The 20426-nt window shown below is 43.7% G+C and overlaps 1 protein-coding gene across 1 annotated transcript in view; it reads right to left on the bottom strand.

Moving 5' to 3' along the window:
* Positions 1 to 843: 843 nt before the first annotated feature.
* Positions 844 to 20426, bottom strand: part of LOC138304268 (perforin-1-like) — a 54160-nt gene continuing 34577 nt past the window's right edge. Inside the window, exon 3 of the mRNA XM_069244191.1 lies at positions 844 to 3950. Coding sequence (XP_069100292.1) covers positions 2873 to 3950 — 1078 coding nt within the window. The 3' untranslated portion in view covers positions 844 to 2872. The remainder of the gene's footprint in view (positions 3951 to 20426) is intronic.

The following is a 20426-nucleotide window of genomic DNA, read 5'->3' as shown; positions in this document are numbered from 1 at the left end:
AGCAGCCTATGTTTTATGTACTACGGTGCCCTAAAGGAATCGTTGGTTGATTTGTTTTGTTTATGTGCAGTACTTGTATATAATGAGATATTTTGTGTTTTTTGTTATATATTTTGTTCATTAGTCCTTTAGGTGAACAGGTAATTTGTTGACACCATGACTGAATTGATTTAATTGTAATAAAGAAATTACGTTTCAGTGAAAAATTGAGGTTTTCACTTAGATATTTGGTTACATATTTATCCCTGCTGGATATCTTGATTTCTGCTGCTTTGAGCAGTGTCAGGATTGGTCGCAGGGTAGGCTGGGAGCCTGCAGCATCCAGCGACGAAGGAGAGGGGCAGCGTGGGAGCAGATGTAAGTTATTTTTTTATATTTTGTTATTAAACCCCCCACCTGTGCCCTGCCCCACCCCCAGGAATACCTGTGAGCTGCTACTGCATCCCATACCCTTGGAGGCACAGATAACATTTCCAGCCTCTAAGGGTGCCTACATTATCACACAAGGGAAAGACAACAATGTACACTGCAGCCCTTGACCAACTTACTCATCAGATAAGTAGGAGGACTGGAGCTGAAGCCCATCTAAATTAGACGCTAACTCAAATCCTCATAACCAAGACTGCAACTCATAGCTCAAAGAAGAAGAACCCTACAATCACTACTTTTTGCACCTTTTTCTGTCAGTGGCCCAAGAAAACAACTTCCAATTGAATATGCAACTTTTTCTGTATTAAAATGGGATATACATTGCATTCAAGAAACATGGTGTGGAGCTCCGTTAGTCCTAAAGGGTGATCAGAAAAGGCATTTTAGCAATAAAAACTAAGAATTACAGCAGACCATGGTTGGGTCTTGCGGCATACATCTTCACTGCTTTCAAGACCAATATAATTTTGTTATACCCTCAACATTCTTCCAATGAATATTCATCTGAAGGCACATAATTGTAATCAGAAAGTCTTAACTATACATTTTTTCAAAGAGATTGAGAACATTAATTTCCTCAAATCCAGCCTTGAAATAATTTTCACTGGTGATTTCAGTTTAAATTTAATTAAAATAATCACATTTCTCATCTATAAGCCAAGTAAAAAATCTCCTACGTGCTAGCCTAAGGCCAACAAGCCTTTCTACACAGTTTGCACTCACCTTGGATCTATTGACATGAAAGAATTTAAAAAAAAATCTCCACTTACCTCAGAGCACACACAGATCACAAATCTTGTTGGAATTTGGGCTACACCAGCAATATTTAGCATGTAAAGCATATTTCATCACATATGCTAACCTGACTAGAAACGCAAAACAGGTTCCTTGAAAGCCATGTGAGTTCCAGTAATTCAGGGTATAGGGCAAAATACTACTGCATGGGGAGAGTGCTTAGAGAAGACCGTAAAGAAATGAACAGAGTACACCGAGGAGAATAATCTGTCAAGTGGTTGTTTTTAAAGTCACAATAAAACCCCAACTGATGATCTTCACTGCACGGCAGATCTTGCTGAATATAAAAAATGTACACATGCTGACTTATTAATGGAATCGTATAGCGCTCTTACAGTGCAATCTTACTTAAGGGACACAACAGAGTCTGAATATGTTTCATGCTATTTCCGGTAAACAATTTGGAAGAGCACAGCTTAACCAAACAATGAAAATCAAAACTGTAGGTTTTGTGGCTACAGCAAAGGATTGTTTTGCATTGTCTATATTGTTATCCGAGGTAAAAACGGAGCAGCAAATACTTATGTAAACATAGCTTTCTATTTAACAGAATTACAAAATGTAATGATGCTTTCAAGCACTTCTTAAGTAGGGGTATTAACAGAACTCTGATGAACTGTTACATTTAAAAAAATGTTTAACTATCATATCCGTCTTTTCAAAAGCCAAAAGGCTTTTCTTATTTCAGAAAAGACATGTTTTTATATGAAATTGGCAAGCAGGAAGGTTCTATATAAAAACTAATCCATGGCGGTTGTTTAAGCACACTGTTTTACTTCTCGAATAGTCGGGGGACTCACGTTTTGCAGCCGCACACAGAAAGGACATGAAGCGGACATTTCACCTGCCTCGATAGTCTGCGTAAAGAGATTCTAAATGTCCAAATTAAGCAAGTAATTGGTTTCTTTATTTTTTGGATTCTAATTATTTTAATTAATGGTATACATTTATAAATATTGCTCATAGTTCACTGCTTAGATTTTGCTGATGTTGCAGGCTGTGGGTCTCATTTTGACTTTCACCCACAGCAAGGGAGAGGATGGGAGAAAAGGTGGGGGGGGTACGAACAATAGGAAGATAAGGAAACAGTGACAAGGGAGAAGGCAGTGGTTAAAAACAACTTGCAAAAGGGAGAATCTGGGGGCGGAAGTGGGCGGTGGGAGAAGCAGACATGAAGTGGGACAGGGCTAGGCAGGCAGCCTTAGTAACTGGCAGCAATGGTGCTTTGGCTCCATGTTTTGAAGATATTGGCTGGATCTCGGATTTAGGTTGGATTAGAACCCATGTCAAAAGAAATACTCCATGATGGATAAAACTGCTGCAGTGGGATAGAAGGCACCGCCCAGCTAAAGAGAGAGCGCGGCACTGTGCTGTAAGGAGGATGCACCAGTGTCGATCAACTTTTAGAAAACAAAGCCTGCTTTCATGGAGCTGACCCTCACCAACCACGAGTAACCCGTTCTTTATTACAGACGTCGAGCAACGTGTCACCTGCTCTATGCAAAGTATTGTATGGTTAGTGTGTACAACATTATTTATGCATCGATTGCACTGACTCCAAACTTCCTGCTTAAAAAGTGATGTTTACACTTTTCCTTATTGAGGTTGCACCAAGATCAGGAAGCAGAAACCTGGATCTGCTGCCTCTCTAGGCCGCAGGCCGGTATTTTTCACAATAACGCCCATACTGACTAGGCAAGCACTCAATCTTCACTCTGAAAGATATGCTGCCATCCTTCAGAGCGCAGATGTGGGATCTGGGCGCCGCAGTGGCCATGGCTTCTACCTCGCAGCTTCCTAACAAGTCATTGCCAAACAGTCCATCTTCATCCCAGGCCTCTATGGTCAGCAGCTTGCCTGGTGCAAGCCGTAGTGCACCAAACTCAAGACTCTCATCCCATTGAGGGTTGTCGTTATTGTCAATAACTGATGTCCTCCTCATTTCCTTGCCGAAGGTTGCCCGGACATAGCCATCAGTTTGAGTTGCTGTGTCTCCATATAGGCCTTTTCCGCTCTCCACAAAGATGGACATGTCTGCCAACCCCTGCTGATTGCGGCAGCAGTCTTTAGTGAGCTCAGGGCTGGGCGTGCATTGGCACGTGCACTCACCAGATTGCCTTGGGAGAGCACCCTCTGGACAAGATGGACAGCGAATATGCACTGCTCTCTCCACAATGTAGTCCATGATTGCTCGCTTCAGGTTTTCCTTTGTGGGACCAGTAAAGGACACAAGCTCGTGCAGGGGTGCTAGTGTGTAGGAGACAACATCTGGTGCCTTGTGCAAGGAACCTGCCCATTTCTGATAGGTCTGTACATTTTCTGAGATGTGGAAAGTGGGTGCTGCCTCTGGACTTCCTCCTATTGTCTCTGATCTTCTATCGCTGTACTTTTCGGAAAATGTCTGGTTGGACAGATTACTGTCACGCAGTTCACGGCAATGATCAGCCTTGCCGGCCAGGTCAGGGCTAATGCTGGCGAACGCCTCCATTCCTAGACAGTCCTTCACGTCCTCATCAGACAGCCCATCGAGACCCACCTCACAGTTCTTTAGAGCTGTCACTTCCCTGACCCGGCCACCAAGCTCCACCTGCCTGATGTAGTGGGTGCCATACTTGCTGATCAGCGAATAGAAGAGGGGCTTGCTGCTGTTGCTGTACACTGGCGGTAGGAGCTTCAGCCAATCATAGAAGTAGGTTTCTGGAGTTGGGCAGTCTGCAACCTCGTGTCTGAAAGCAAGTACGCAAAGGGTTGGATTTTAAATCAAGCGACAAAATAATCTGCATTACTCGCCAAATACCTAACAAAAAGTGGTACAGAAGCACAGTACACCCACTAACAATACCATTTCAACAGTGAGAAAATAAATACTCAGTTTTCACACAGAGCAGATACTTGAATTTGTTTCAACAAATAAAGCACAACAACCTAATCAGAGTAGGTACGAACCAATACATTTGGGGGGCGTGTGAACTAGTACACAACAGAGTGTGGGGAAGTAGCAGTTAAGTGGTTTAAGTCCTCTATGGCAGTACAAGCTCACCGAACAGTCTGTCTGTGGGCCACATTGGGTTTAGGCTGCACAAGCAGTCGGAGGAGCTCGCGGCACACACCTGCATTCTGTCCAAGGGAGACAAGTTCCTCACAATGGCCACATGGCGTAGGATTACCACAGATGGTACATCCTTATTTCCCACGGTTGTAGGGCGGACAGGTGTTGAAAATTAATCTTCCGGTTCATATTGGGAACAGGGGCCAAGAAGTAAGGCAGCTTGATCAAGCCCAAAGGAATTTGAAAATGTGGCTCAAAACAGGCTGAGAAATGCCCAAAAGTGGGCAGTTTATACCCATGGACATACTTTTGTCCATCTTCAAACTGTTATGTTGGAGGGAAGATTATAAAAGGAAGAAGTGCAGGCAAGAATTCTAGGCAACTTTTGCTTTCTTCAAATCTGTGGAGCAAAGTGTAAGCGAAATCAAAAAAGACAATACACATTGGCGTATTTTAACCAAACCTATAGTGATGGAGTAAATTATATCATGTAATGGTTTAGTTCACTTTTGAAATTATAGGAAGAGGCAACAAATCACTTTCGGTCCATGACAGTTGTCAATTCACCAACATGCCGGGGCAGCAGAAGTGACATTATGCACCCTTTGATCACTAATGATATCACAGTGATGACTCTTTGCCTCAGGTTTCATATTATACTTCACATCTATTATTTACTCCATTATTAATCTCAGGGATTAACAACTAAAATTACTTTAGGGATGGTAGAGTTTCATTTCTTTTACAAAAATATTGCATTAAAATGCGTTTTAATGTGATACTGACTTTGTTTTTTAGGTCGAGCTACCTGTTGTCATCATTTCTGCGGGCTTCAATCATGCCAATTATTTTCATTGGTTCGTGGGCTTGCCTTTAAAAATTCCCTTAATTTCATTTGTCAAAGGCATGCATACTTCATGCCTTTTCGGGGTTTAGCCTTCCTCAAGAGCACTGGCCAACTACTGCAAACGTATGCAGCGTCTATGTTTTATAGATGGTTTGTGGACTGTTTTTTTATTTTTAGGTCGACCTTCTCTTGATCGGCAGTATTGGAGCGATTTGCATAAAGAGCCCCAAAGCTGCAGATCAGGTTCCCACTGTAAAAAACCTGAAAGCGCCATGCACGCGACTCCAAAACAAACCAATCACAAGTTTGTTTTGTTTTCCAATCGCGACCATGCTGCTTTCAAATTTTGTACAGCGGGCAGCCCCAGCTTGTTTTTCGGTAGGTGCCGGAGGGTAAGTGATTTGCCCAGAACCTGGCTCCCCAGCTCCAAAGTCGGCAGCTATGGCCGTTAAGCAAAATCCTCTTCCGCACACAGCAAATGGGATTTTTTCCATTGACAGATGCAAACAAATGCAAGCAGGCCACAACGTCATGTGGAGCCATTCTGCCTACAGGTTATTTACCTGAAAGATATTCCTCAGGTTGGTGGAGGGTTCCTACTGTCCAGCACTCATGTAGGTGTCAGCAGTGATGGTTCATGACATGTGTTCTCCAGTAGTCAGACTGGCAGGCTCCATCCATTTACAATTTTGAGCTCAATTTACAATATTGATCATTTGATCATTTTCATTCAACACAGCGGCTGGGCCACTGAGGGAGAACACATTAGAATTCAATCATGGAGCACAGGAATTGCCGGATCCCACATTAAGCATATCAAACCAGCCTTTGTTAAACCAGATTTGTAACATAATTTATTGTGTTGCTTCCCTTAAGATACTGATTATTGCCACCATGCGTTTTTGTTTCTGACACATCTACCTTTCCGCGCACTTCTGAAGAACTGGCTGGGCTTTTGTAGGTTTAGTAACAGAAACTCTCTGAATGCTTTACATGCGCTCGATGCAACTAAAAATGAAAAACTAACATATGAAAAGGCCTCTCTGTGTATCTTAAGGACGTTTGGGGAGTCATAAATGTGCTTAGAGCCAGATTTAAGAAAAGAGGTGCTGCACCCAAAGCAGCTCCCTCTAACGCCACCATGTGTGCACCGTATCTAAAATACAGTGCACCATGGCGGTAGTTAAGGAACTAGCGTCAACATTTTTTACGCTAGATTGGAGCTTTGCAAGATTAGCATAAAAAATATTGATGCTGATCCTGCAAAGCCCATAGTAAACAATGGTGTGCCTCCTTTTAATGCCTGCTCTGAGCAGGCTTTAAAAGTGGCAAAAAAAATGATGCAAAGAAATCTCTTAGGTATCTTTGCTCCATTTTTTCGGCCCCCCTAACTGGGGAATGCCCCTTTATATAAAACTTGCCTGCCGCAGGCATAACGTAGCACAAAGGGTTACAAAGTGGCGCAATGCATGCATTGAGCCACTTTGTTAATATGGTGCGGGAAAAAGGACACCTTGGCGTAAAAAAATGACGATAAGGCGGCACTAAAGTGGCACTAGGCCCTCTTAAATGGCCTTCATGTTTTAATCCGTGCTGCTTTACAATTATGTTGACATTTCTTTTATAGTCCTAAAAGAATGAGATGTGTAGATGTGTAACTGCTGTGTGCATCTTCTGTTTGTGTGCAGGCCATTGGTTAAGCTATTGATAAATGCATGGAAACTGTAGAAGAGTGTTTTTAGACCATTCCTGGAAGTGGTGGAATTTTATTAAATATTCATACTTGCATATAGCACGCTCTGTTAATGGATATTAGTGAGCTTAATACTAAGCCTTAGGCATAGCTCTCATATTTTCATTCATCTGGGGCAGTTTAATAGGTTTGCCCTGTAGAGCTTTAACCCAACCAAAGAGTAAAACAAAAAGGCAGGCACAATACTTCAGAGGTTCGCCCACAATACTGCAAACAGAATACATCACTCAAGATGTGTAACTTCCACCAATGGTAAACAAACAGCCATGCCTGATTTTAAATAAACTCTGTTACGTGAATAATTGCACGACTGCCGATATTTTTGACTGTGAGCAAACGTATTTTATCTTTTGTGTCGCTCCTTCTTGCTCACGCTCATGGTGGCCAAGGCACTTTGAATAGGCTTGCTTATGTCAACTAATGTTTTACTCTTCATTTTCAGTTTATGTAGCAAGAAAAGTCCAGTTAGGAATGTACAATGCCACTAGCTCTAACACAAGCAAATGCAAGACCCATTGCATTGCAAATGCTTGTTTATCTTTACTAGTAGATGGTAGTGCTGCCTGATCTCCTTTTTATTTGGCCCATCTATCATTTCTTTTGTATAGATCTATGAGTATATACGTTCATATAGAGACCTATATTTATGTGTATGTAAATATATATATATATATATATATATATATATATATATATATATATGTATATATGTATATATATACACACACACACGCAAACACACTTACCTTTCCATAACCCCTAATACTTACATACTTTTTCTTGCAGTTTGTATTCATGATGTGTATGTTCTCCCTGGTTTTTGTACAGATTTTTTTTAATTCAATATTTTGGGACAATATTATCGCATGTCATGATTGCCTCACCATTATTCTCTCAAGAGGCTCTTAACTGCTGCTGGGATGAGGGAAGTGCAAGAGAGGAAGCTGAGAAAGTAAAGGCGGCAGTTAGAGGCTCTTTTTTCCTGCTCAGGGCGCTATCTTCCTGAGCCCTGGGGCCAGGGGGTAGCCAGAGCACTGTGAGGGATTCCAAGGCACAAGCCAGAGATGGCTGTGGGTACCCCCTATAATTGATACTGGTGCCTACCTTGTGCCAGTGGTTGCGGTTGGTGGGCACTGGCACTCATTACTGGACCTGGGCTTATTCATCACCAGACTTTGGCCCAGGGTAAAAGAAAGAAAGGCAGAAAGGGAAGAAAGATGGAGGAAGTAAAATGTTGGAAAACAGTGACAAAGGGAGAAAAGCAGGAATTAAAAAACTAACTTTTATGAGTGAGATACACAGACGGAAAGTGTAGGGTGGTGGACGAAACGGGCATGAGGTGGAATCAGAACTAGGCAGTGTTGGCATCCAGCTCACGGCCATGCAGCAGCCCTGGCCTTCAGCCTCTAAAAGAAACTTTGGACCCCTGAACGAACTGGTTTAGAAAGGAAAACACGTATGAGGATATGGTGGGCCGGGTCATCACATTTGCTGTGTGGTTTTCTACAGAAGTCTGTTTTAGACAAGGAGGAAACTGTTGGCCCGAGGACAGGTAAGGCGTCTCCTCAGTGGGGAGGCAGTGTCTGGCCTGCGTGTCATTGTGAGTGGTATTCGTATCCCACATGCATTCCCACTAGAGTGGCTTTGTAGCACTGTTGGCCTGCATGTTGGAGCTGTGGGCAATACTCTCACTGTGTTTAGGTCTGAGCCCCTGGTACTAGCCTCACAATAGAAGGTTGAGGGCGCCCATCCCTTCAATACAAAGAACACACAAATACACAGAAGCTACTGGTCAAAGGAATGCTCACGTAGATGCCACCCCTACTTTTGATTTTAAATTGATAAAAAGTGCAATTGGAATCAAATGTTCAAAACTTTAGTTAAGTAAGCACTTGTAAAGGCAGTAGGCTTGACGTTTGTACTAGGGGTGCTGCAAAAATCATGAAATTATGTGAGATTTCAGGCAAATTACATGCAATTACACAATATACAGATCTGACATTTATCTCTCTATTTTAACGTGAAATGTGTCCTGGTGTTCATTTTGGACATGAGGACGCATTTTGAAGTAAAAACAAAATAGAAACAAAAACACGAGTGTCAAGAACAGCCACTTACATTCAGGCGGTTGGCATTGTTTCCACGCCCCTGTGCTATAATTTTGCAGTGAATGCAGCCTAGTTGCATGAAGTGGCACAATGGCATAATGGTGAGAATTTCACATAACAAGCTCAACACGGAATTACTAAAACTATGCAACTTACGCTGTTGTAATTGGAATTCCCCCTGTACCTAATTTGTACTATGTGGATTGGGTTTGCCAATGATTGTGCACGGAGGAGTGAGCACAGACAAATGCATCTAAAAAATGAATGCTACAAAAATAGTTTCTTTCTTTTGTGTAAAATACATTTTTCGAATGCTTATGTCATTATTCGTTTCGAAGTGCTATCGGGCTACTCAAAGTCTGCATAACAGTTGCTCACCTATTCTAATACTCTAGTGGGCTAATCCAAGATGTGACTAACAATGTTGGAAATCAGCTGTTAAAGGTTCTGAGGCAAAAAGAGGCCAATGGCAGAAAGAGGACTACCCTAAACCCCTTGAAGCAAATAAAGAATACAAAGGGCCAATTTAAGAGTTCGGCGGACGGTTTAGACCGTCTGCCGAACTTCTGATGGGAAGGTTGCCCCCATAGTGGCTACTTCCCCGTCAGGCCCATTAAGAGTTTACCGCTAGGTCACTGGGCAGAAACCTGAGTGTCCGTCCGTTGGCCTTTCAGGAAACACCCTACAGCATTGTCTCTGGCTCATTTTGGAGCCAGAGGCAATTGTGTAGGATGCAGGGTGCACCAGCACCCCCACAATGTTCACTGCCTGCAAAGCAGACAGCAAACATTGTGAGTGTGCTGGCCAGGTGGGCCCCTGCACTGCCCTTGCCAAGTGTTACCACCATGAAATCGCTGGCAGAGAACAAGGTCGTAATCCCCAGGGCAGCACTGCTTGCGGAGCTGCCCTGGCGGATTAGAATTGCCGCAACCGTCAGACCACCAAGCCACCAGGATCTCTGATCCTGGCGGTCCGACTGCGGCACAACCGCAATGGTCATAATATGGTGCTCGGACTGCCGCATTGGCAGCGGTCCGACCATCACCGCGAGTCTGGCAGTCAAGTGACTGCCAGGCTCGTAATGACCCCCAGTATGTTGACCATGAATGATGCAACAGTTATAAAGGTCAACCCTACAGTAATGTTGTCACTCATATTCCTGCTGTTACTGTGCCCTGTTACCAGGTTAAAGTCAATTTTTCTCTAATTTAGATTCTTCATTCTAACACAACAAAATGATCTTGAATCAGTGACAGAGAAAGTAAAGGCCTTGGGAAAGAGGTTCACATTATCCAAATTCTGAGGTAAAGTTATATTTTGGTATAAAAAAAATTAACTTTTTGAGTGTACGGCAAGTTGCTTGAGCAAACTAGGCTCTGCTGCAGCCTCTAGACACTACGGGTATCAGCCCCTCAGACAGGTTGCCTCAGGAGACTTGACCTATATTTACTCCCACCCTTTGACAACTTCTCTTGCCTGAGGGCTGCCAGGGACTGCATACCCTAGACTGCACCGTGCCTGGAGATGCTGCCTGCACTGCTTAATCACACTCATAAGTGCTCTAAAACCCCGCAGCGCAGGAGGACTTGGCTTTCCTTGGGGGCTGCTAGGGATTGCATTCCCCTGACCATGTTGTGCCTGGAGACACCGCCTCGACTCCCTAATTGGGCTCATAATCACTCTATAATCCTGCAGCACAGGACATATCAAGGCACTGCCTGGGCTAAGACCCACCCAAAAGCTGGCCTGCCTGCGCCCAGTAGAGGCTGCTCTAGGCCACCTCTCCTGACTCCCCCACTGTTAAAGGTACTGTGCCCTGACGTTTTTGCACACTTTTACTTGGTATTGTCTCCTTATTAACTCGTTTTTCAACAAACCTCTATAGTTTGGCTGCAGTTTTGCCTAAATTTTATCCAGTGTGCCTTGGCTGTTTGTATGTGTTAAGATGTTGAAGAGAAATCTGGGCAACAGAATGGAGGGGCATCTGCTAAAGAAATTGGTACTCTTGATGGGTATAATGAAAAGACGTTGGTTCTCTGGATAAAGAAACTTTGCTGGCTGAAAGAGGATTATCCATGTCTTCTGCAGCACTTAGCGTAACTCTGTCATTTGAGGGTCCAACTTCAGCTGCCACTATTACTTTAGGATGTGCGGACAAGGACCAATACATTAAGCAAGCTACTGATACTAGTCCACGGGTATACAAACAAACTAAATTACCATGCACTTAGAAGAAACATGAGGTAACTCAAGCCCAAACTGACAATATCTCAAATCCACCAGTCAACACCCCCTAGGTCCACATCCTTTTTTCTAATCTTACAGAGATGGTTGGGGAATTTCTCACACAGTTTAGTAAGGTGGCTGCTGACCTCCTTGATTCCAAACTCTCAGAATTGTGTGATCATCTGGAACCTATTGAGGTGAAAATCACTGGCTTGGAAGTGAGGATGGTTAAGGGTCATGAGGAAGGGTGTGGTCGGCCCCTAGGGCCTGGCTTTCTACAGTTGGCTTGGAACCATGGGCCCGTGATGGAGTGTGAGGGGAGGGAGCTACTGCAGCTGGCTTGTAATGTAACTGTGGGGGCCTCTTACTCCTATATTAATGATGACTGCTGCTTGATGGATCCTGTGCTGGCTGGTCCTATTAGTGTGGGCCCTAATACCCTGAGCAGTCCTCTGTTACCGACTGCCCAGGAGGACTTGGCTCAGAAAAGCATCTCTCGTTGTGACTTACCGCCTGCTGCATGTCCCTAAGTGATTGTCCCAGCATATATCACGATACTACGCCCCAAGTTGAGGAGTCTGCTGTAGAACTGATTAATAAGACTACCCATTGAATCCACAGAAACATCAGGAGCAGGTGTAATATTTACTACGAGGTATTTATTTATAGCAAGACGAGTTTGCTGGATTTGGAAGATGAGCAAGGAATTCACTGGGGACTGTGTTATCGTTACTTTTGGAAATCTCAGGGTGGCAAGTGATCTTCTCTGGGCCTCCAATATGGGGCATGTCCGACTCTGTAAAGTTAAGATCTGGTTGCACTTTATTTCAAGTACTTCTACTAATGTGGCCCAAATGGATTAAATGATGCTTTCACTTATTTTTATAATGGGTACTTTGATATGTTATTACTGCTAATTTGAACAGGTTATATGATTTTATCTTTGGTTTGGAAGTTAAATTTGCTAATTGGCACAAAAGGATATGAAATCATTTTAGGGTGGATTTCAACATTAAACTTGGGATTTCACAGATAGATAGTGAGTACAACGTGTTTGACAATAATTGTATAGGATACGATTGTTCCCCAGGGAAAGCTCTTCTTCATTTGATTAAGGCATTTAATCTAGCTGATGTGGCTGAAATTAGGGATCCTAGTTATCACTCTAACGCCACTTTTGAAAGGGGAGCATATTCCTCTACTCTACAATTAGCCTGAAATCTTGGTTTAACCCCTTCGCTGCCAGGCCTTTTCCCCCTCCTGTGCCAGGTCTTTTTTGTAGCTATTTGGGGCATTTCACGCTTAGGCCCTCATAACTTTTTGTCCACATAAGCTAGCCAAGCGAAATTTGCGTCCTTTTTTTCCAACATCCTAGGGATCCTAGAGGTACCCATACTTTGTGGGTTCCCCTGAAGGAGACCAAGAAATTAGCCAAAATACAGTGAAAATTTCGTTTTTTTCAAAAAAATGGGAAAAAGGGGCTGCAGAAGAAGGCTTGTGGTTTTTTCCCTGAAAAGGGCATCAACAATGGGTTTGCGGTGCTACAATCACCAGCTTCCCAGCTTTTAGGAACAGGCAGACTTGAATCAGAAAACCCAATTTTTCAACACAATTTAGGCATTTTACTGGGACATACCCCATTTTTATAATTTTTTGTGCTTTCAGCCTCCTTCCAGTCAGTGACAGAAATGGGCATGAAACCAACGCTGGATCCCAGAAACCGCAACATTTCTGAAAAGTAGACAAAATTCTGAATTCAGCGAGGGGTAATTTGTGTAGATCCTACAAGGGTTTCCTACAGAAAATAACAACTGAAAAAGAAAAATATTGAAATTGAGGTGAAAAAAACATCAATTTTTCTCTACATTTTACTCTGTAACTTTTTCCTGCAATGTCAGAATTTCAAAAGCAATATACCGTTACGTCTGCTGGATTCCTCTGGTTGCGGGCATATATAGGGCTTGTAGGTTCATCAAGAACCCTAGGTACACAGAGCCAATAAATGAGCTGCACCCTGCTGTGCGTTTTCATTCTATACGGGGTATACAGCAATTCATTTGCTGAAATATAAAGAGTGAAAAATAGCTATTAAGAAAACCTTTGTATTTCCAAAATGGGCTCAAGATAAGGTCTTGTGGAGCAGTTTTTATTTGCACATCTCTGAATTCCGGGGTGACCATACTAGCATGTGAATTACAGAGCATTTCTCAAATAGATTTCTTTTTTACACACTTTCTCTACATTTTTTCCTTCCAAATATAAGAAAGACAAGGGGCAATAACACTTGTTTTGCTAATCTATGTTCCCCCAAGTCTCCCCATAAAAATGATACCTCACTTGTGTGGGTAGGCCTAGAGCCCGCTCAGGAAACGCCCCAAAACGCAACGTGGACACATCACATTTTTTTTAAGAAAACAGAGGTGTTTTTTGCAAAGTGCCTACCTGTAGATTTTGGCCTCTAGCTCAGTCGACACCTAGGGAAACCTACCAAACCTGTGCATGTTTGAAAACTAGAGGCCTAGGGGAATCCAAGATGGAGTGACTTGTGGGGCTCTGACCAGGTTCTGTTACCCAGAATCCTTTGCAAACCTCAAACTTTGGCTAAAAAAAACACATTTTCCTCAAATTTTGGTGACAGAAAGTTCTAGAATCAGAGAGGAGCCACACATTTCCTTCCACCCCGTGTTCCCCCAAGTCTCCCGATAAAAATGATACCTCAATTGTGTGGGTAGGCCTAGCGCCCGTGACAGGAAATGCCCCAAAACGCAACGTGGACACATCAAATGTTTTGAAAGAAAACAGAGGTGTTTTTTGCAAAGTGCCTACCTGTAGATTTTGGCCTCTAGCTCAGCCGGCACCTAGGGAAACCTACCAAACCTGTGCATTTTTGAAAACTAGAGACCTAGGGGAATCTAAGATGGGGTGACTTGTGGGGCTCTGATCAGGTTCTGTTACCCCAAATCCTTTGCAAACCTCAAAATTTGGCTAAAAAAAAACAAGTTTTCCTCACATTTTGGTGACAAAAAGTTCTGGAATCAGAGAGGAGCCACAAATTTCCTTCTACCCAGCGTTTCCCCAAGTCTCCCGATAAAATGATACCTCACTTGTGTGGGTAGGCCTAGCGCCCGTGACAGGAAATGCCCCAAAACGCAATGTGGACACATCACATTTTTTTAAAGAAAACAGAGGTGTTTTTTGCAAAGTGCCTACCTGTAGAATTTGGCCTCTAGCTCAGCCGGCACATAGGGAAACCTACTAAACCTGTGCATTTTTTAAAACTAGAGACCTAGGGGAATCCAAGATGGGGTGACTTGTGGGGCTCTGACCAGGTTCTGTTACCCCGAATCCTTTGCAAACCTCAAAATTTGGCTAAAAAAAAACAAGTTTTCCTCACATTTTGGTGACAGAAATTTCTGGAATCAGAGAGGAGCCACAAATTTCCTTCTACCCAGCGTTTCCCCAAGTCTCCCGATAAAATGATACCTCACTTGTGTGGGTAGGCCTAGCGCCCGTGACAGGAAATGCCCCAAAACGCAATGTGGACACATCAAATTTTTTGAAAGAAAACAGAGGTGTTTTTTGCAAAGTGCCTACCTGTAGATTTTGGCCTCTAGCTCAGCCGGCACCTAGGGAAACCTACTAAACCTGTGCATTTTTTAAAACTAGAGACCTAGGGGAATCCAAGATGGGGTGACTTGTGGGGCTCTGACCAGGTTCTGTTACCCCGAATCCTTTGCAAACCTCAAAATTTGGCTAAAAAAAACCAAGTTTTCCTCACATTTTGGTGACAGAAAGTTCTGGAATCAGAGAGGAGCCACAAATTTCCTTCTACCCAGCGTTTCCCCAAGTCTCCTGATAAAATGATACCTCACTTGTGTGGGTAGGCCTAGCGCCCGCAACAGGAAATGCCCCAAAACGCAATGTGGACACATCACATTTTTTGAAAGAAAACAGAGGTGTTTTTTGCAAAGTGCCTACCTGTAAAATTTGGCCTCTAGCTCAGCCGGCACCTAGGGAAACCTACCAAACCTGTGCATTTTTGAAAACTAGAGACCTAGGGGAATCCAAGATGGGGTGACTTGTGGGGCTCTGACCAGGTTCAGTTACCCAGAATCCTTTGCAAACCTTAACATTTGGCTAAAAAAAACATATTTTCCTCTCATTTAGGTGACAGAAAGTTCTGGAATCTGAGAGGAGCCACAAATTTCCTTCCACCCAGCGTTCCCCCAAGTCTCCCGGTAAAAATGATACCTCACTTGTGTGGGTAGGCCTAGCGCCCGTGACAGGAAATGCCCCAAAACACAACGTGGACACATCACATTTTTTAAAAGGAAACAGAGGTGTTTTTTGCAAAGTGCCTACCTGTAGATTTTGGCCTCTAGCTCAGCCGGCACCTAGGGAAACCTACCAAATCTGTGCATTTTTTAAAACTAGAGACCTAGAGGAATCCAAGATGGGGTGACTTGTGGGGCTCTGACCAGGTTCTGGTACCCAGAATCCTTTGCAAACCTCAAAATTTGGCTAAAAAAAAACAAGTTTTCCTCACATTTTGGTGACAGAAAGTTCTGGAATCAGAGAGGAGCCACAAATTACCTTCCACCCAGCGTTCCCCCAAGTCTCCCGATAAAAATGATACCTCACTTGTGTGGGTAGGCCTAGCGGCCGCGACATGAAATGCCCTAAAACGCGACGTAGACACATCACATTTTTTGATAGAAAACAGAGGTGTTTTTTGCAAAGTGCCTACCTGTAGATTTTGGCCTCTAGCTCAGCCGGCACCTTGGGAAACATACTAAACCTGTGCATTTTTGAAAACTAGAGACCTAGGGGAATCCAATATGGGGTGACTTGTGGGGCTCTGACCAGGTTCTGTTACCCAGAATCCTTTGCAAACCTCAAACTTTGGCTAAAAAAAACACATTTTCCTCAAATTTTGCTGACAGAAAGTTCTAGAATCAGAGAGGAGCCACACATTTCCTTCCACCCAGCGTTCCCCCAAGTCTCCCGATAAAAATGATACCTCAATTGTGTGGGTAGGCCTAGCGCCCGTGACAGGAAATGCCCCAAAACGCAACGTGGACACATCAAATTTTTTTAAAGAAAACAGAGGTGTTTTTTGCAAAGTGCCTACCTGTAGATTTTGGCCTCTAGCTCAGCCGGCACCTAGGGAAACCTACCAAACCTGTGCATTTTTGAAAACTAGAGACCTAGGGGAATCTAAGATGGGGTGACTTGTGGGGCTCTGACCAGGTTCTGTTACCCCAAATCCTTTGCAAACCTCAAAATTTGGCTAAAAAAAAACAAGTTTTCCTCACATTTTGGTGACAGAAAGTTCTGGAATCAGAGAGGAGCCACAAATTTCCTTCTACCCAGCGTTTCCCCAAGTCTCCCGATAAAATGATACCTCACTTGTGTGGGTAGGCCTAGCGCCCGGGACAGGAAATGTCCCATAACACAACGTGGACACATCACATTTTTTCACAGAAAACAGCGGTGTTTTTTGCAAAGTGCCTACCTGTGGATTTTGGCCTCTAGCTCAGCCGGCCCCAGGGGGGGCAGAAATGGCCTAAAATAAATTTGTCCCCCAAACCCCCGCCCGGGATCGACCCTTGCCTATGGGGTCGCTCCTCCTGCGTGACATTGGCGCAAAAAAAAATCCCCGGTGCCTAGTGGTTTCTGCCCCCTTGGGGGCAGATTGACCTAAAATCAGCCAATCTGCCCCCAAGGGGGGCAGAAATGGTCTAAATACAATTTGCCCCCCAGGGGAGCGACCCTTGCCTAATGGGTCGCTCCCCATCTCTAAAAAAACAAACAAAAAAAAAATTGCCCTGGCGCCTAGAGGTTTCTGCCCCCCCTGGGGGCAGATCGGCCTAATAACAATAGGCCGATCTGCCCCCAGGGGAGGCAGAAATGGCCTAAAATAAATTTGCCCCTCCACCCCCCCAACCCTCCCCCACGGGAGCGACCCTTGCCTACGGGATCGCTCCCCCTGCGTGACATTGGCGCCAAAAAATAAATCCCCGGTGCCTAGTGGTTTCTGCCCCCTTAGGGGCAGATTGACCTAAAATCGGCCAATCTGCCCCCAAGGGGGGCAGAAATGGTCTAAATACAATTTTCCCCCCACGGGAATGACCCTTGCCTAATGGGTCGCTCCCCATCTCTAAAAAAACAAACAAACTGATGTCAGGGGGGTGGGGGGTCGGGGGTGGAAGGGCTTCCCCTTCCATCCCTGCCTTGTGGGGGTGGGTTTTTGAGCACAGAGGGGGAGCGCTAGCGCTCCCCCCAGTTCCCGTGCCTTGGACGAGGTCACCTCGTCCCAGGCACTCGAGAGGTTAATCATGTAAAAAAAAATACGGACATAGCTTAGTTAATCAACATGTTGAGGAGGAGGTGTTGTTCCTCTTAGATTTAGAATTCACCACTGAAGAGGTTACAGAGGCAATTAATAGGAGCCTCTCCCACAAGGCCCCCTGAACCTGATGGTGTGCCTGTTTGTACAAAGCCTCATTTGAACTGTGCGCTCTCTTGTGTAATTGTTTAAATGCTGGTTGTAAGGCGGAGCTTACACATTCATGACGCACTGCTGTTATTGTGCCGATTTTTAAGAAGGGCATCCCTCATCTGCCAATATCTTTGCTGAATTCAGCTGTGAAGGTGGCAAGGAGGGTAGTTTTAGAGCGTCTCCAGCTTTGGGTGAGGGAGAGTAACACACTGTCAGAGATGCAGTATGGATTCCGGGAGGGGCTAGGCACAATGGAGCAATGTTTAAATCTACACCTGTTAGTCTCTAAGTACACCTTTACTGAGCAGGGTAGTGTCTGCCTTGCCTTTATAGATATATTTTGCGCCTTCAACAGCATAATTAGATCCAAACTGTGGGAGATCCTAGCTGGTTTCAGTGTAGAGAACGATTTGGTACAGTTCCTGAGAGCCCTACACTATGACCTGTCAGGCTCAGTCAGATACGGCCCTTCAGGTGAACGGACAGATGCTTTAAGCTGGGGCGAGGGGTGCACCGGGGCTGTGCCCTGGCACTCATTGTTTATTTCGTAATTTAATGGCCTAGGCACAGCCCTATCCAATGCTGTCTCAGATGGACCCTCATTCAGCAGGAAAATGGTTCCAGTACAATGCAGTTTTATTTTCAAGACCTCCTAGTGGCCTAAATGTTTGATGTCAAGAATTGCCTTCCTTTATGGAGTCAAGCAAAAATCTATATAATGGTCTGCAAGCCTAAACAGCATAAGATGGCAGGTATATTTTTCCAAGGTCACCCTATTGCGCGGACTCAGGATTTCTCCTACTGGGGGGTAGTTATGGATAGAAGGGGTAATGGGGGACCCTGTACTGCCAGTGTGTGTCTACATTTTTTAAGCTTGGTGGGGAATATTTTTTACCTGGCCAAACGAACTAGAAAAAAGTTGCCTCCCTTTTGGAGATCTACAGGAGAAAGTGTCTCCCAGTTCTCACATATAGTTCCGGTATCTGAGGCTATTCCAATATATGCCCCCTCAGGGGGAGGAAAACAAAGTACTTAGGCAAATCCTGGATGTTCCTCCTGCCTGCTCTATCTATATTATGCATCAGAAGCTGGATTACGTTGAGGATATCCTCAAGGTCCACCCCACCCCCACTTCTATGGTGTTCAATTTGGGAAAATGCACATGCTTCACTAGATGGGAAGGTCATTGAGGACTTCCTCCCGTATGAGAGAGCCCTGAAAATCCCCTGGTTTAGCTATGGTAGGGCTAAAATGATGAAGCTGGGAAGGACGACTCTTTTACCAACTCAACCTCTATAACTAAAACTGACTTGAACTTGGCTAAAACAGCTTTTAGGGCCAGGGTGAAAGCCTGCAGGGAGGAATTAGAATGAAGTAAACCAACTGTTAGGGAGTACTTGGAACTGCAAAGCTCCTTAGTCCCTGGAACCATATTTGGCATGGATTGACAGTTCCTGGGAGAAATGACTACTCACCAGGTTTAGGCTAGGATTCATGATGTGGTATATTGGGTTTCCCCATGATCACTGTAATCCTTCTAAGATTTTCACTTGTCCCCGTGAAGAATCCTTCCCACAAAGCAATTTTACTTTCTTTTACCAATTTTATCTTGTTTTTACCCATATATGTTTAATTCCTATCATTAAGTAGCAGGGAATCAGAAGTTCCCCATTCAACATCCCTGTTTCCGATCCAATATCCCCATTCCTCATCCAACTGTATCAATATTTGTTCTTTTTTTTAAATATGCCCTCAATAGAAGGAAATCATTGATGTTTTAACAGGACGGTATATCTTAGGGGTGTGAAATTTTAGTTTTAATAAGGGATCTGTGGCAACTGTTAATTTTAAATGAATTATGATTTGGCAGGTATGTGGTTTCCTTTTGGTTTTTTTATTACCACTTTTGTGCAATTTTTTTTTTTTTGTAAAAAAATTTTCAATGTAACCTGTGCTTAAGTAAGAAGGACAAAAATTGATACATTTGTTTCAATGGAATATGGTGAAATGGAGGATTTACCTTAATGTGAATTAGTCCCGTAAGCTGTGACTATGTTGCATGTCGATCTGTTTGCCGTTTGTTCTATACATTTTTTTGTAACCAAAATAAAATGATTCGATTTGATTGCAGCAGGGAATCCAGAGTATTTTTGCCGTACAAACAGGTTGACAAGTAGCAATTTCAGGTTGTTTTTTCTTAGCACAGTTAATTATTTGCTTATCTTTGAGGTCTGTCCCTACACTCTGTTTGTAGCTCAGGACTACAGGAGCTATGAGAGAGATAGAGATAAAGAAATAGAGAAACAGAAAGAAAGAGAGCGAGATAGGGCAAGGACAAAGAAAAATGAGTAAGCACAAAGCTGGCTTTGGGATGAGAAGGTTCAGTCACTCAGGAAAATTCTACAGACCACATGTGAGTCTAGCCCATGCTTGCGGGGACGAGTCATTAGTCGGGCAACCTATAACATTGAGGGATTGTGACACTATATGTGGGACACATGTCTCCTTGCTCACTTTGCTTTGGATAAAACGTATCCTATCTGAATTGTAGAGTTACCCCTGGTCAGGTGTACCTAAAGGTAGTATCCTGATAGTTTTGATTTGATGTGCTTAAGTTTGTTGCATTTTTTTCTTGTGCAATTGACTCCAAGGTGATTTTGGTTTCTGTAGGTTGCATCCTTTTGGTGAAACATTGTGACGTTTTATGACTTGTATTT

Source organism: Pleurodeles waltl, chromosome 7 (genome assembly GCF_031143425.1).
Source record: "Pleurodeles waltl isolate 20211129_DDA chromosome 7, aPleWal1.hap1.20221129, whole genome shotgun sequence".
In the NCBI taxonomy this organism is placed as follows: domain Eukaryota; kingdom Metazoa; phylum Chordata; class Amphibia; order Caudata; family Salamandridae; genus Pleurodeles; species Pleurodeles waltl.
Note: the sequence above shows the minus strand (reverse complement) of the source record. Positions and strands in the feature narration are given on the sequence as shown.